General features: G+C 36.8%; 1 protein-coding gene across 6 annotated transcripts in view; it reads right to left on the reverse strand.

Annotated features, from left to right (window-relative positions):
• Positions 1–358: 358 nt before the first annotated feature.
• Positions 359–17124, reverse strand: part of LOC140158248 (ectonucleoside triphosphate diphosphohydrolase 8-like) — a 67863-nt gene continuing 51097 nt past the window's right edge. For all 6 annotated transcript variants that reach the window (XM_072181364.1, XM_072181380.1, XM_072181389.1 and 3 more), the window contains 8 exons: positions 14983–15100; positions 11906–12056; positions 9662–9833; positions 7642–7911; positions 6683–6946; positions 5378–5488; positions 4403–4531; positions 359–3148 (listed from right to left, as the gene is read on the reverse strand). In XM_072181364.1, coding sequence (XP_072037465.1) covers positions 2915–3148; positions 4403–4531; positions 5378–5488; positions 6683–6946; positions 7642–7911; positions 9662–9833; positions 11906–12056; positions 14983–15100 — 1449 coding nt within the window. In that variant the 3' untranslated portion in view covers positions 359–2914. The remainder of the gene's footprint in view (positions 3149–4402; positions 4532–5377; positions 5489–6682; positions 6947–7641; positions 7912–9661; positions 9834–11905; positions 12057–14982; positions 15101–17124) is intronic.

The raw sequence follows: 17124 nt of genomic DNA on the forward strand, positions 1-17124 counted from the left end.
CCAAAACGAAGGGGTGGCGGAAGAAGAAGGGGCGGCAAAAAGAATTAGTAAAGAAAAAAGGGCGGAAAAAATTTGAAAAGTATAAAAAAATTTGAGTAAGGTCAGTAACTTGCATATTTGAGATATCATCAACATGTAGTGCTACAGGGTACCGGTTCCTAGCCTCTAAGTAGTGTTATTCATGGTAGTTTATTCTATAAAGCTCCTGGAGCATAACATGTTGAAGGAATCTCAATTTTGCCCAGTAACTTTGGCTAGTGTAAAAAAAAGTTAAGATTCAGCTCTGTCATGTATGTACAATATAATTATAGAAACTTACATACAGGGAATGTATTCAAAAGTTAAACTTTACAACAAATAGCATTTATTATATTTAATAGAAATCACTACACTCTATTATTTGGGTGGGCTTTATAAAAATTGTAAAATCTCTACTAATACAGATTGATTAATATATTATATTTACAAGGTTCAAACATAATTAATAATACATTACTTAATCATACATAATTGTAACACTTTCACATTAAGTAGCCAGAACCATCCCTATCCAACACTTGAAGTACATTACTTATTCATACATAATTGTAACACTTTCACATTAAGTAGCCAGAACCATCCCTATTCAACACTTGCAGTAGCCAGCTTTCTTGGTCGGGGGGGGGGGCAAAATAGATTTTTTGGGGGCAAAGATGAAAAAAAATTCCCCAGTTGCATCATTTTGACCCGGTATTATTGGTATACATATACCATTTTTTTAGACAGACTAAACTTGTCTTTGAGTTCCCAAAACAGGGCTTTATCAGGACAATGTGTGCTCGTAATGGTGTTTTACACTATTTTGGCCCATGATCTGGGTAAATTTTGTCGGGAAACAGGCTCATTTCTCCTGTTCTTTTCCTTCCCGATTTTCTCTTTCATTTCTTGTCACAGGGGCACTTTTCTCTTTAATTTTTGTCCTTCCCTGCCTTCTACTGGCTATGCTACTGACTTGAAGTGCTTCAGGCAATACGCCAAGCATAGCGACCAAGCTTTTGTATTGTATGGAGGATGGTTAACACTCTGATTCTAATATGTAGGTCATGGTCACAACGATATAAGAAGTTCAAATGCAAAACCTGATATACAAAGGCTACCTTGTGTATTACAAGTGTGGTTTTCAAATAGAGTTACCTGAATGGGTGACTCCATTTGAAATCTACACCCCTGTATGAAAGGTCATGTCTTCCATGGGGGGGGGGGGGGTGTATGTATTTCAAATGGAACAGTCCATCCTTCATACCATCTGCTTACTCATTACCTTCAATAAAAAAAATTACAAATTAACGAGCTTAAAATACTTAGGGGCTATCATTTTCTTCGGAAGGGGGTCCCAAATTTACAAAAAGTCGGTGTCAATAAAATGGTGCCCCCCCCCCTATTTCAGCTAAAAATATTATTTTTGGTCATCAAAAAGTTTATAACCCCCCTTATTTTTCTTTCCAAAATTTTTTGACCCCCAGTATATTTGATACTCCTTCCGAAGAAAATGATAGCCCCTTATTGCACACATTCATATTCAAATTACTATTTTATGAAGTATGATCATTGCTAACTATCCATGTTTACTTACAGTAAAGCACAATATTTTCGTACCACAAAATTTTCACCATTTGAAAGATCATAATTTTTGTGGCACATAATTTGACAGCTTTACAGTATTTGCATGCATACAGTAAAAACACGATAGTTATCATATGTGCTTACTATAGAGTGCTTTTGAAAACATGAAATTGTACCAAAGTCTGGCGCTTTACTGACTGAGCTAATGAGGTTGAGACACAAATTTGCAGGTTTACTTGTTTGTGTATAACTATGCGTATCGATGATTTGCTCAAAACCCTTTACACTTTTATGGATGGAGCACTTCATGTTTGCATGTTTTAAAAGCGCTCGAAGCACATATGCTAACTATCGAGTTTTACAGTATACAGCATGCAGTTATTTCATATTTTGGCATACTACTATAACAAATGTATGATAAAACATAACAAAAGCAGAGGAAGCAGCATTGGAGATAACTGGAATGTATTATTATTTACAAAGAGGAGGATACTACTATCTTGTAAGAATCTGATATCATTTCTATAATATACATGGAGATTAAAGTTAATAATAGATTTTTAAATCCACAATTTTGGTATAAAATGACTGAAAATGGCTCCAAAGACCATCTGGAATCAATAGGAAAAAAGGCCATGGTTGACACATGTAGCTCAATGTTTACCAAGGCACAGCACTTTGTTTCAAATTTGCAATGAGCCATATAAATGTAGCGCAAAGTGTGTGCAAAATATCCACTAGATAATTGTATGTCCAGTAGATAACTGCAGCACCTATTGGTCCTAAACACAATGACCTAAGTAGTCTTGCCTATATATGCCATTCTTTGAGAAACCACCCCTTGGTATCTCTTTATAAAACTATTTATTTTACAAAGCACATAATTGCACACATTTTTCAAAGGACCCAATAGTTAATTTCAACACTCCCAAATCAAATGCTTTGCATTTTGATAAGTGTGGAAAATACCAGAATGAATTATATTTCTGGATTTGTTAAAATAAGTCCCTGTATAAACTTTGGCAATATGCTAAAAAAAATTGGCTAAATTACAGTATTTGGATTTTATTTACACCAACATTTAATAAATATCAAACTGTACAAATCATACTCCGCCATGACCTTAGGCAATGCAGAAACCTGAATTTCACCATAGTGCCCTAAATTTTGATCACATGACCAAATATAGAATAAATCACAAAGTTTAGGAGACTATGGTAAAAGATCCAGGTTAATGAGGTGCAACACATCATATGGAGAGTTAAGAGAAATTCTTTTAAATATGCACATTTAACAAGAAAAATGTATAAAATCATACTCCCCCATATCCTTGGTCAGCTTCTTCATATGGATGTTTAGGAGAATTTCTTTTCGATAGAAACCCCGCAATTATCAGTACAAAACCCAAAATAAATATAATTACTAATGCAGCTAAGACACCATAGAAAGCAGAATCTGGTACTTCCATACAGGTAGATTCTACAGGAATACGATTGGTGGCGTTAATCATGTAGCCCAGAGACCATCCTAATTCCACTCCCTTAATCTGTTGAAAAAAAGAAAGGAAAATATAAATAGCAAAAAGACAAGCTTAAATATGTTGTTCTTTCAAATTTGATATTATGATGTATATTGTTACTTTATTTGTCAAAGCTGGTGACAGCACTTTTTAGCTATGTGGCCCGAGATAACTGACACTTATTGAAAATCTACACACAAACATTCAATTACACAGTTCATCTTGTCATTGTCAATGAAAATGTCAAAAAGGATCAATGGAACTTTTCAATTCATAATATACTAACATGTTTCACCCTGATGTGACAGTGACATCAGTGCCCATTTCATTGGGTGCAGCCTCAAATCGCTAGCATTCGTTCAAAGCGCTTGTGTACACATGCACACGCTTAAAGATGCCGCATAGATGTGCAAGCAAAACAGCTCCTTCAACGTGTTGACGTCACTGCCACATCGGGTGAAAATTGGTATAAAAGTTTTTTAGAGCATTTAAAATAAATCATTTTAAGTAACTAAATTATGCAAAAATTTCCCTTTTTGGCAATAATTGTTGCAGGTAATCAAAATGTATGGCAGACAACCAAAACCATGAGGTCAGGTTGTCCACTGGACACCCTCCATTTGTGACCCATCACATCGAACCACATCAGTTGTTGGAAATCCACATTTAAAGATAATGGAGAAAATATATAAAAAAATAAAGAAATAATTTTGAACTGTATTTGTCACATAAAATCACCATTCTCCATGCCACATCAATGGATGAGGTGTCAATTTAAAGCATAAAAGTAGTCCACTAACTTGGCGATGAAATCTGGAAGTCCATTTTTGACGATAATTGCCATGTTTCGAAGTGATGTGTCACATTTTGTCCTTATTTCAAGCACTGCTCTCATGCAAATGTAACAAGTTAACTATAGCACAACCAAAAGCTACAAAATGCTACAGCACAAAATGACTTCAAGTGCAAGCTATATGATCCGAGTCTGTAATAATCTGATCACAAATAAAGGCACGTAAACCTTGGGAGACCAAGGTACACACACACCTGTGGCTTGCCATACCTGGTAGCATGCTCCACACTCAATGGATCCATGGCTAAAAACTAATTCGGAAAAAACAACTTGTCTCTAATCTTCTTTCTTTTAGCTATGTTTTATTTGTCAAAACAGAATAATATTTTTTTAAATCCCAAATAATTAGTGCTGTATGTTTTGGAATGGGGAGTAAGGGAGGCACCAGAGATTTTTGAGTTTCAGTAGTCCCTCTTAGTGGTACTTACATCTGAGACAACTTCAATATCCCAGTTATCCTCACCAAACTTATAGCCATCAACCCACAATGTCCAAATGTAGTGAATTTCAAAGCAATACAGCAACAGGTATTTGTTGTAACCTGGCATAGCCTTAAGCTGAAGAGAAATAAAAGTTTACGGAGACAACGATATCAGTTTAAATATATACATGGTACACTGCAATCAGTGGCGTGGTCAGCATTTTTGGATGGGGCCAAAGGGGCAAAATGTGACAAAAATTGTCATAGTTGGTCATAAAATACCTAAAAATGTAAAATATCATGACGACCAGCATCCCACGGGTGGAGGTGGGACAAGATGGGGAGGGCAAAATGTTCCTCAGAGGGCAGTTTCCCCGTTTGGCTACACCACTGATTGTAATTTACTTATGACCCAGGTTTACTCCATGCCTGAAGAGTGTCAAATAATGTGGTTTTAAATAGGGACCTACTACCTGCTTGTCTTATACAAAGCATTCCAAAAGTGATAACCCAACAAAATATACATCCACAACATTTGTCCTGGACCATAGCATAACTTCCTATGGGCCCTGTGTCTTTGCACACCATTGTGACAGTACAACACGCTGCACTCTAAAGTATGATTGAAATTTCAGATCCTGGTAAAAAGGTTAACTTATACTGGTTTCATACTTTCCTGCAGCTTGCCGCTTTGCCGACAATTTTGCTTCACTGCGCAGTCACATCAGAAATGGCAGCAGTAACCAGCGACAAGCCGATATATTGATCACTCAACCACTTTGCCCAAAGCGGCAAATTGCTAGGATTTGAATTCCAGTCAACTCGGAGCAGTGCTGCTCTGACCTAGTGGCATAGCCAGGATTTTTACATGGGGTGGCCAAGGGGACTTTCAGGAGGAGCAGAGTTTGATTAAAATGATAAAAAATGGCCTAAAAATTTAACAATTCCTGTTCCAGGGGAGAAGAGGGTTAAGTTTGCTTACCTCATCGTAAGTTTTATTGCAGAAATCATAGCGTGTATCATTCACTTCTTTCATTGTTGGCTTCGTTGACAAATTTAAGCCTTCAAATACCTTTGCAAATACACTGAAAGCCTGCAAGAAAAGTTGATGCAATTTCACAAATTAACATCTATTTGATATGTGATATGAGGTATCAATGTGATATGTGCGCCATAATTTATTTAAACCCCCACATTTAAAATCATCATTTCCCAGGAAAATGGCATACAGCAGGCCGGACAGTAACATGTGTAAGTCTATTTCACCTTTTAGGCATGGATAGTCTGGCAAATATGGGCTAATTATTCCCTGAGCATCCAATGTGCCATGCATTAGTAGGACTACAACTGGTATTTTCCGATCAGTTTATAGTCTCATTTCATATCTCATATCTGCTTGCTTTAAGGTTGGTGCCAACCCTGGAACTTCAGGGTTCATTGCTAAATTCAACAACTCTTCCTATACCTTTGTACAGGAGCCAAGCATTGTTAATCTGTGATGAATCCACACTTTTCCAGTAGCGTATACGCTAACGCAGGGTTACGCATACGCGTTACCCGTGAGCGCGTAAAATTCATCATGACTGGAACTTATGCGTAAACACTTTCTTAATGTTATTAAAGTAGCAGTTAAACATAACCACTTCATTCTTTTGTTTTATTGCTGATAGGCTATCAACATAGAAATCACCGATGTTATGGTTGACTGGCTATAACAGATATTCCGAATGGAGGCATCATGAGAATTAGACGATATTTAGCTTGTTTTTGTTGTTGAAAGGGATTCGATCATGTTTCACCGTTGTTCATCACCAATTAACAACTCGCGTACGGCGTGTCTGCGTGGTTTACCGCAGCCGCATTGTTGGTTTAAAGCATATACTTCATACTTTCAACATATATTTTGAATAGCACAAATTTGATGAATCCAACTTTGACATCAGATGTAAAAATGCTCAGTTTTAGAGAATATCCATACAGCTTCTTGATAACATATCACCTCCCTCTCTCACACATAAATTATTATCAAAGATAATTTTTCTGTGAGCAGTGAAAGTTGATGCCACACAGGGACTAAATATGGAGTTGTGGATTATTATGGATGCTCCCAACTTAATCGTCATGTACAATAATCCAAATAAGGATTTGTAATGGTTTGTAAGGTCTAGGCTTTGTTACTTGAGCCCGGGGACTTGAGCAATAGAATGAGAAAGAAATTTACCACCTCCACTCAACTTTGATATCCAGTTGTTGTGGTGAAAAAATTAAGAAAACAGCCTTGCCTTACCAGAAATTTGCCATATGGCTTTGGTTGGTGCACTCCGTCAAAAGAACATGGTGGTTTGTCACAAGTAGTATAATTAAACAACTGTGATGTGATTTCTGCACATTTCACTGCATTGCTTGTTCCAACCAAATAATAGGTTGTAGCATTGGGCCCCGATCCATGAGGTGTACTACAGGGTGGAGTCCATAAATAGGCAGCATCAACTGCTTCAGTATAGCCTACTGCAGCACAAGGGTTATCAGTAGCATTTAAGTATCCTGAGTTCTGTAGAAAGAAAAGGAAGGAAAAGAATTGGAGAACATCATCTTATACATTGTATAACACAGACGGTATCATTATTTTAAGTAGAACAACAAGGCTGACAAAGAACAAGTTGTTTTACGTCATAGTAATGGTATCGCAATGTTATATGAGTCTAACTACATCATGGTAGTTGGCCGTAAATGTGTAATAGTGATAATGTATATAAACCACTTGACATCATTGTTTATCAACAAAGGCGAGGGACTGGTCTATCGTTATGCTTGAATAAACTGCTACACTATTCAATGGCTTACTTGTACTATATGAAATGTGGTGGGCGGTTTAAAATGCACGTGCCATGAGCAAACTACGATGTTTTTTCACACACTGCAGGGCTAAGAACAATGGAAATTGCCATAATTTGTGCGCATACATGTACTGCCGGGCAATGACGTCACATGTCAAGTGGTCTATACTTACATTAAAAGTAACAGCCTCGATGTGAGATTACATAACATGCACTCATATTATGACCATATAGTATGCATCCTTGGTGTAAGATATTCATGAGTTAGACTAGTGTAAAGACTTCATTGAGGAATTAAGCAGCTGATGGAATAAAGCTGTATAACCCTTAAATACAAGATTTTTGTGCTAGTCGAATCCTGTGCTCTTTTACACAGTAGCATAAGTCAAAATAATGAACCTAAACATACCTCAACTATTTGCGCTTTATATCTCCTTAATATTTCATTGATACCATAACATAGATAGCTATGTGAATACACATGATAGTCTGTACCATACAGCCTTAGGTAGTAGTCATAACCGGCAGGTAAGGCTGATGGGTCTTCTGGTATAAATGACATCTGTGTTGAAGCGCCACCAAGATCCATTGCTCCCAGAGTAGGCTTTGCATCTGCTTGGATTCCTGAGGTTACGTAAGAGAGAGCAGTTGTAACTGATTCCATAAGAGATCCTGGACCCTGTGAAGGTAGTTGAAACAGTAGAATTCAAAGAAACTATAATTACACTCAATCACTTGCACAACATCAATAGCTGCAGCACCACCACCAACAAAAACAACACGAAGCAAAAACATAATATATAATCAGAAGCATTAACACACATAAAAGATGAGGGACCAGTTACTCTTAAGGCAAAATTCCACTAAATATCAAGAAATGTATATTCTCAATTAATCTCATATCTGAAAATTTTTGACTTTTTTTGACCTCATATTTGACCACTTTTAAATGGTCAAATGATTAAAATCTTCCAAATGGCAAATGTTTGTGCGCATTTGTCAAGAAAGTTATTCAGGGACCTAAAGACCCTCCATCCCCCCATGTTAACGTGGCTGTGTACTCTAGACATTCTTTCTTTCGCAAAATTGAGATTTGTTCATATGTATGTACTTTGTTATGTTTTTTATAAATACAAGGAAAGAAAATCCAGATTTGTAAACTCCAACTGCACTATTTTAAGGATTTTATTTCACTATTTCACTGTGTTTGCAATTTAAAAGGAAAGAAAATCTTTGCTGTACCAGCGGGGTACACACGCGCAACAAAACATCGCGTTGCGTAGTCGCGCATTTTGTTAACACACAGATACGCTACGCATACGCGACGCTTATCTGCATGCGCGGCGCATATTATGGAAGTACCACAGAAGCACTGATTTCACAAAAACCTAGTGGTCAAATGGCTCCATTTTAGCTGATAAAATGTGAGTTTTTTCAAGTTCTTTTTTCCCGATTTAAATATCAAGTTATGAATGAATTTTGCTTAAACTTCTGAAGGGGCTGTGGATTTACCCGATGTTCACATAATGTAAGGTAGAAAAACGAGAACTGCCGCATTCTCCTGTGAGATTCGATGAAAGTGCAAAATGTGACCACTTTAAACTTCAACAGCCATTATCTCAATGTTCATTTTCTTGGTAAAATGACGATTTAGGTACACGATAACTCAATCGACTCAAGAAACCGTTTTCTCATTTTTTTAAATATTTTGGTCTATTTCCGATTTTAGGCATCATTTTGTGCAAATAAGCATTTGTGAACTTTAAAAAGTTCATTTTGATGCCTTATATGGTCAATATCTCAAAAACTAAGGCCAAAATAAAAAAAAATGGAATGGAGTCTCAAGATTTAGAAAAAACCAAAACAAAAATTTTGGGAAAGAGTGTTTTTTTGTTATGATGTACAAAACAAGAAATGCCAAAAATTCACTTTTTGTGATTTTCTTCATAATTGTTGTTTTTACACCAAATCTGTATTTATATAAGATTCATTGATGTCTTGCCTTTATAAAAGGTATACATTTTATATGTCTTGCGTGAATAATTACAAAGTTATGACACTTTTACTACATGCGTATATATGAGAGTACACAGCCACCTTAAAAAGAAATCTATACCACTGGACTGATGTTGCCACATTAAGGATTGCCAGCTTGGCCTACACCCTCTGGAGTTCTATGTCCCTGTCAGTACACCCACAGTAAATGTGTCTTTTTGTTGAGTGGTCTATGTATGGAAATTAATAACATTACACAGCAAAGCAGAATGTTCTTGTTCAAAATGTCTCAACGTGACTCTATAAAGAGCCTCGTTTAGATTAAGTTACAAAAGTTTACATTATATTACATCACATCACATCACATCACATCACATCACATCACATCACACCACACCACACCACACCACATCACATTACATTATATTACATACCTCATTTAATGTATTTGATAAGTAGTTTGTAGACAACCAGCCAAATGTGCCTTCTTCGCCTCCCTGCAGAATTCGAGCCTGGTACAAAGGCCTTGTGAAATTGAATGGATACGATCCCATGACTTCACGTACAGATTCAAAAATAGCATTACTAGTAGAGGGCTCTGTTGCACTGCAAAATGAGACACAAATTAATAAATATTGCTATTATTTTATATCTATCAAATTATAATATAAAACCAATACAATTTGTTGTTAGTCATGTACTGATTTTACAACATTCAGAAGTATTTTAGTAATACACTTAACCCACATTTCCCACTGTCACTGTTTTGCTTACAGAGTGCACACCAGTAAATACAAGTCTCCTACACCCTGGGAGAAAAAAAATCAGTGTTTCAAACGAAGAAACGTGCAATACGACTGAATTAAATCCACTAGAAAAGGCTTAAAACCCAACTATTAGGCCCTGATTCATATTTAATCCTCATTTAGGCCTGGGAAATAGATTGTCTGTGAAAAATGAGCAGGATCTGACTTTTTATTACAATTTGGCTAAACTTTCAAAATGTGTTACATTTCAGAAACACCAAGCTATTCGTAAGTTGGCGTACGCTGTATGGGCTATAGGGTGATCTAGTCGGCATTTTTTGGAAAAAATGCTGGACTCATATATAATTTCTACAATAGATGACTTCATCTGACCTTTGACTTGCAGAAAGGGTAAGTTTTGAAGAACTGAGTCGCTCTGGAGTCAAGAAAATGATGTTTTCCTGGACCCTGTTTGTACAGAAAGTCAATGGGAGCTATTTACTGGTGTGCACCCTGTACGATTTTGACCTTTTGACCTCGGTCACAATGTTTTCCTTCGAGTTTTAAATTGTTATCGCTAAATCCTTCAAAGCGAAGCTACAAATAACTGTGTAGCATATATCAATTAGGTGGTTTCTAGCTTGTATAGCAAACAACCTGCAGATTTTTGACTATTGAAGGAGTATAAAGGTAAGATTTGTGTACAAATATAGGGCCTAAATCAGTGATAGGCCTATGCATACTTGGATCACTCAGATCACTGACATAGCATTGTAAGACGATGCATGAGCATGCATCGCGAGACTTCCAAATTTGGCACTGCTGTCGTTCTTTATCATATAGAACTGCAAAAGCCTAAGAAAATCATTCCCACCATGGTTCGAGCATGCATTTAGAAGGCTGTGATTGGCTGAATGGAACCTGCATTGGACACAATGTTGGTAAGCTTAAAAATTGCACTGACCGGTCGACCATTTTTGGTCAGCTTGAACATGTTTTAGGCAAGCTAATTTTCATCACTGTACCCAGGCTCTACTCCCAGGGCTTATGTTATATAGTTACTAGCCATGTACAGTGGTGTAGCATGAGATATCCTGGGGGTGGGGGGGTGGCACAGGCCACTATGGGGGAGGGAGGGAGGGAGGGAGCATCACCAGGCCCTAGGGGCACCCAAGCACCTTTTCTGCAATTTTCCTCAGGGATTTTCAAAATTTTAAATCGATTGACAGGGGACATGATGCCCTTTCACCCCCCCCCCACCCCTGCAACCACCCCACCCCACCCCTATGATGCTACACCACTGGCCATGTATTTTCTCCTCATTTGCTTTTGCAATTTGCTTATCTTCATGTTTGCTAGCTCTTATTTAGAGAGATTAAAATGGGAAATCATGAAATTAGAATTTTTGTCATTGCTATCAGCAGTAGATAGCAAAATATTCTAAAAATAGTACCATGTCAATTAGCTGATTTGCATAGTAAAAGCCCCTTCAAACTGAAAGAAACTAGTCGAATTAAGTTTGCCAATGTTCAAATTTATGATTTATTAAATAAACATAAAAACATAAAAATTCTTTAAGATATTCAATCATTCATTTCATTCGGCTGTGAAGCAGGCGACTACAAGGTTTCTCCATGGACTACGATTTGAAGCCAAAGTTCAGAAGGAGAATATTAAGAGAACAAATGGTGTGTAGAATCAGCAATGGTATCAAGGGGGCATTAAGACATTTCCCTTAACTTGGGCTTTTCCCTTCTGTCAGAACAAAATATCATCCTAGTTTTCCCCAGTTAGAATAAGAAGATCATTGAAAATTTCAAGCATTTTGAATTTTTGACCCCCTTCCCCATATTTCACTTTGCTTCCCCCCTGGAATTTTTCATTCTGATGTTGTCAAATTTGGGGCTCGTCATATTTCTTCTTAATACTTACTTGAGTAACCTCATACCAGCTGTGGCTCCTAAGTACTGTGGTGTTGCTTTATGTTCATCTTGCGCTACATTAGATTTGGCTTGGTCTAGGCAACCTTCTAATGATGGCCCTGCCTCAGCTGGGTTTTCTTGATAGTCTGCTATGCCACCACCTAAAATAGGTGAAAAAAGGATTCAACATAGTACAGAATAATGAATCTCTGTGGATTATTTTGCCATTCAATCATCAAGCTTCAATTTAATGTGTATGCTTGTTTGAAATTCTTCATGTAATGTAAAGTGTTGAAATGATAGCATGCGCTATGTGCATGACTTTTCTCAAGAGGCAAGATATATGGAAATATCGGATTCCTTGACTATGAGAGCGATGCTTTTAAGAAGTACACTGTAGTTTTTTTAGTTAAATGGCTAAAATTGGACAAATATGACATCCCACTTGCCTTAAAGGATAACATAAAAGTTTGTATTATTCTACCCAAAATATAGGGATTTTTGGTGATTTTTTGTTCAGGTAACCAGGGGACTAGTCCCAAGTTGGGGAGGAGGGAACATTGCCCCATGGCACCGTCGCTGTCTTCAACTCTTTCTATGTTTGATGTCACCTAATGAATACCTTTTAAAACAATTATACGAAATTTTAGATACATTATTAACAAAAGACCCTTTTCACATTAATGCAAGTGTCAATTTGAAGCTTTAACCTACCCACCTCAAGCTTCAATATATTATCAATGTTGATTCGATGCTGATGATTGAGGTCATACTTTTGTTGACCTAAATCATCAGCATCGAATTGATGTTGATATTATACAGAGGCTTGAGGTGGGGGGTTCAAACTTCAAATTGATGCTTGCATAAATTGCCAGAATTTACCAATTCACATTAAAAATGTCTACTGTCTGACCTTTTCTGTCCAAATTGCTGAATGTTATTTCTTTGTAAAGTACCAATTTACTGACCTTTTGGGGTAGTACAAAATGAGAAAAAAATAGAAGAAAAATTATCCAGATCATTATCATCATAGGAAAGAGATAGCTACTAGTTGAAATCCAATAGTATTCTCTACACGCACTCATGATAATGCATACATAACAACTTATTGCCCACACAGGATAACACTTTCAGCAAATGTCAACCCTAATATAAGCTGCTTGTCAGTCACGTTACAGTGTAATTATTAAAGCATCGCTTCATTGCATATCATGTCAGTATGCATACATTAATAAGGCATGTTTTAACCACTTCCATTCTTCATCTCCTATGTTTCTTAAGTATTGAAGTCAAGGACATTTATTTTTTGAGGATGTTTCTTTTGAAAAACAAAATGCTTGTTTTTTACTATAATAAGCCTAAAACTGAATGAAAAGTGAGGTCTTAAAGAACCTTTTTTGTCTTCTATGGAACCAACAAGAAAAATGTATTTTAAACTGAAAGATCCCTTTTGGTTCTTAAAAATGTTATTTAACCCTGTGCCCAATCATTTTTGGCATTTATAGAACCTTTTTGGTTATTACAGAACCATTGAGGATTTCATATAGAGGACAGATTTTAGAACCATTTTTTCTACAAGTGTATCACCTCACTTTTCATTCAGTTTTAGACTTATAGTAAAAAACAAGCATTTTGTTTAGTAGTTCAAGACATGTAAAAATTGAAAGAAAAAGACAATATTTTCTGAAATGTCAAAAATTAAAGTAGGTATTCTTTAACCACATGGACACTATTGCCTTTCTTACACCCCCCCCCCCTGATTGGTTAATTATAAGATATAAATGTCTGAGTAACCAATCAATATAGAGCTTATAGATCTCTTAGCAATTTTAAGCTTTATCTCAGTCAGCCCTACTAATTATTCTTACCATATCTCTGATTGGCTCAATACATGATTTAGGCTCTTTGTAACCAATCAAAATAGTTCTTAGAGGCCATTATTTTACCGGTAGCAGTGGCGTACCATAGCCGCTTCTCCCCCAGGGGGCTGCAGAAAAGGTAAATTTTGCCGCCCCCTTCATCAACAGCCCGAACAGGTTGACCCAATTTTTTTTCGATGGTTTGAAACAGTGAAGAGCAAAAAAGCCTAAGACTTAAAAGCACAAAAAAATTTGATGTATAGTCCCACTTTTTTCCAAAATTTTTAAACCTTCTTCATAATTCTTCTGCCCCTTTTTTCTTTAATAATTCTTTTTGCCGCCCCTTCTTCCGCCGCCCCTTCTTTTTTCTTGACTTCTCTCTTGTCCGAAGGGTCGCTAGTCCAAAGGTTCTCTAGTCCAAAGGTTTTCTAGTCCGAATATAGAATAAGGGTTAGGGTTAGGGTTTAAGGTTAGGGTTAGCGAGCCTTATTCTATATTCGGACTAGAGAACCCGATATTCGGACTAGCGAACCTTTCTCAGAATTCGGACTAGCGAATGGTAAATGACTAGCGAACCGGACTAAAGAGCCTTCGGACTAGGGGACCTTCGGACTTGAGAGTTGTCACCTCTTTTTTGCCGACCCCTGATTTTACCCCCGGGGGCTCACGACCCCAAAGCCCCCCAAAATATGGGCATGGGAAGTGCCCATTGGGTAAAACTGTTCTTTCAACTTGAAAGTAATGTTTATTTAGGATTAATGAAGATACATTTAAGAAAACAAAGTAACACTTTTTAAGTGCATGCCTCTGCACCCGGGGGGGGGGGGGTACTCAGTACAAATGACCATACGGGGACGTGCGGCAAACATGGGTAGCATTTTCAGCATTCTGGTATATCAATGACCCCCTTTTCAAAGCCTATTTTGGTATATGAATGGGTCCTTTTTTCAAAATTTTCTCAATTTTTTCGGAAAACAGCCCAATTTTTCCTTAATCTAGCCAAAATGTTCAAAATTTTCCCAAAATTTTGGGAAAATTTGTAAAAACTAAGACAATTTTGGTTAAATTTGGCCGAAAATTTCGACTTTTGGTATATCAATGGGTCCAAATTTCTTGAAAAATTGGTATATTTATGGGTCCACTTCCAAAATCTCAGGGGCACGTCCCTACCAAAACCACACTTGAGTACCCCCCCCCCCCCGGGCCTCTGCAATGCAATAACTCCTACCTTCAGCCTGACAAGATCCTATTTGTTGAACCTTCCCAGTACCATTAGTTGTATCATCTGGCCATTTGTATATAGACATATTTGTATGTGATGAACCAGCATCAAACACTATTCCATGCTGGAAATAAAATAGTACAACAAAATAGTGGTTACCATGGTTACAAAATACAACACAATGATATCTTGTTTATTTCAAAAGTCACACTCTGGTCAACAGCCTTTATGAAAGTGTTTTAAAAAACAGTACATATATAACCAAAACAACAAACACACACAAACAAACAAACAAACAAACAAACAAATAAACAAATAAATAAAACAACAACTTTGTGCATCTTGATGGGAGTCTGTCAAGGTACAGTGTAAAAATGTGCCTAATTCGCTGACGTAGTACATATTACTATCCATTGGTTACTGGTTCAAGCCTAGGCTCATACACCTCTTCCAAATTATGATATGCCATAGGCTCTGTGTTGTGATTATTTCAATCAGTGGTTCGTAACAAAGAAAGTGTGAGCCAGTTGACCTAGTAATGGTTATTTCTAATGTGCACTATGCCAGTGAATAGTGCACATGGGCTCCTTTTGCCACAGGGTAAATTTCACATACAAATAAAGAGCTCCCTCGTCTGAAAATCCCAAAAAGAATTAAGGTTCTATGCATTTTGGTGGTGATCTAATCCTACCATAACAGATAATACCATTCAGTACATGTGCCATATTGAAAACTTTGTGTCATCTGCGAAACCCAACTTACGCACAAGCACTTATAGATAGTAGAGCACTATGCATCTTTTTTCACACATGCTGTCATTGAACCAAACAGATGATGAAGTTCGGGAGGCCAGACAGATGTTTCAAAAACAAATGCTGGGAATACAATAATATGAATTCCATATAAATTTTAAGTTCATCTTTACCATAGGTTCATCTTTACCATAAGTTCATCTTTACCATAAGTTCATCTTTACCATAAGATCCATGTGAATTTTGACAGGCAAAGAGTGCCAGAGATCAAGTAAATCCCAAACTATACTATTCCAAACATATGTATTCTGTTTTGCACTTTTAAAATATTCACTATATGAATAGCTAGTACTTTCATGTCAAAACAGGCCAAATCTGAATTCTTGCCCAGGCATAAGGTATTTTATGCAAATCCAATACTAGGGTTGCTATCTCAAAGATGGACATAACATTTAGTCAGTTTTCTTCATATTCTGTCGATATTTCTGAAAAGAAAATATTTCTAAGGATATTTCTCCCATTTAACAACCATATCTAAGTGACTTCAACAAATTGTTAATATTTTTAGGTTCGCAGCAGATCTCTGAAAGTTCCTTTAACAAAATATGGAATAAAGCTATAGGGAGCGTGTCTAGAATGGTTGTTATTCCATGGTATACAATATATATATACATACAGATATATAGTACACTGGGTTACATCATCCAAATAAACACCTCAAAAGAAATAAGTACCCCTCTGAACATGTCGTCATAACATCGTAAGGTTTCATTTTGTACCAACAAAACTAACTTTGAAATAATTATATGACTGTTTACTAAGTGCTGTGTGAAAATGAGAGATTTCCATGACTACAGGGCTGAATGTGCCTAAATTGGAGGCAAAAACTGCCCTTTTCAAAAATCACAAAGTAGGCCTATGCTTGTCACAAAAGTTGATTCATGGCTTGTTACTAATGGAAAACCCCATGTGTTTGAGTGCAGTTTAAAATCCTCACCAAGTGAACATTTACTGTAATGTGTATCGATTCTTGATCATTCAGCCATGCAAATCCCCTTGGTGCAGAGTTCAGCACAGTGAGTTGTAAGATGGTCAGTTCCATTCCTTGTCCCAATATGCCTTGCAGTTAACAATCATAGGCCTACTTTGTGACTTTTGGAAAGGCACTTTTTGTCTTCAATTTAGGCTCATTCAGCCCTGAAGTCATGGAAATCTCTCATTTTCACACAGCACTTAGTAAACAGTCATATAATTATTTCAAAGTTAGTTTTGTTGGTACAAAACGAAACCTTACGATGTTATGACGACATGTTCAGAGGGGGACTTATTTCTTTTGAGGTGTTTAATTAAGAAATCACTTGCAATAGTGCAAGTCTGTATCTTACATGTAAGCCAG

This window comes from Amphiura filiformis, chromosome 1, assembly GCF_039555335.1.
Source record: "Amphiura filiformis chromosome 1, Afil_fr2py, whole genome shotgun sequence".
In the NCBI taxonomy this organism is placed as follows: Eukaryota; Metazoa; Echinodermata; class Ophiuroidea; order Amphilepidida; family Amphiuridae; genus Amphiura; species Amphiura filiformis.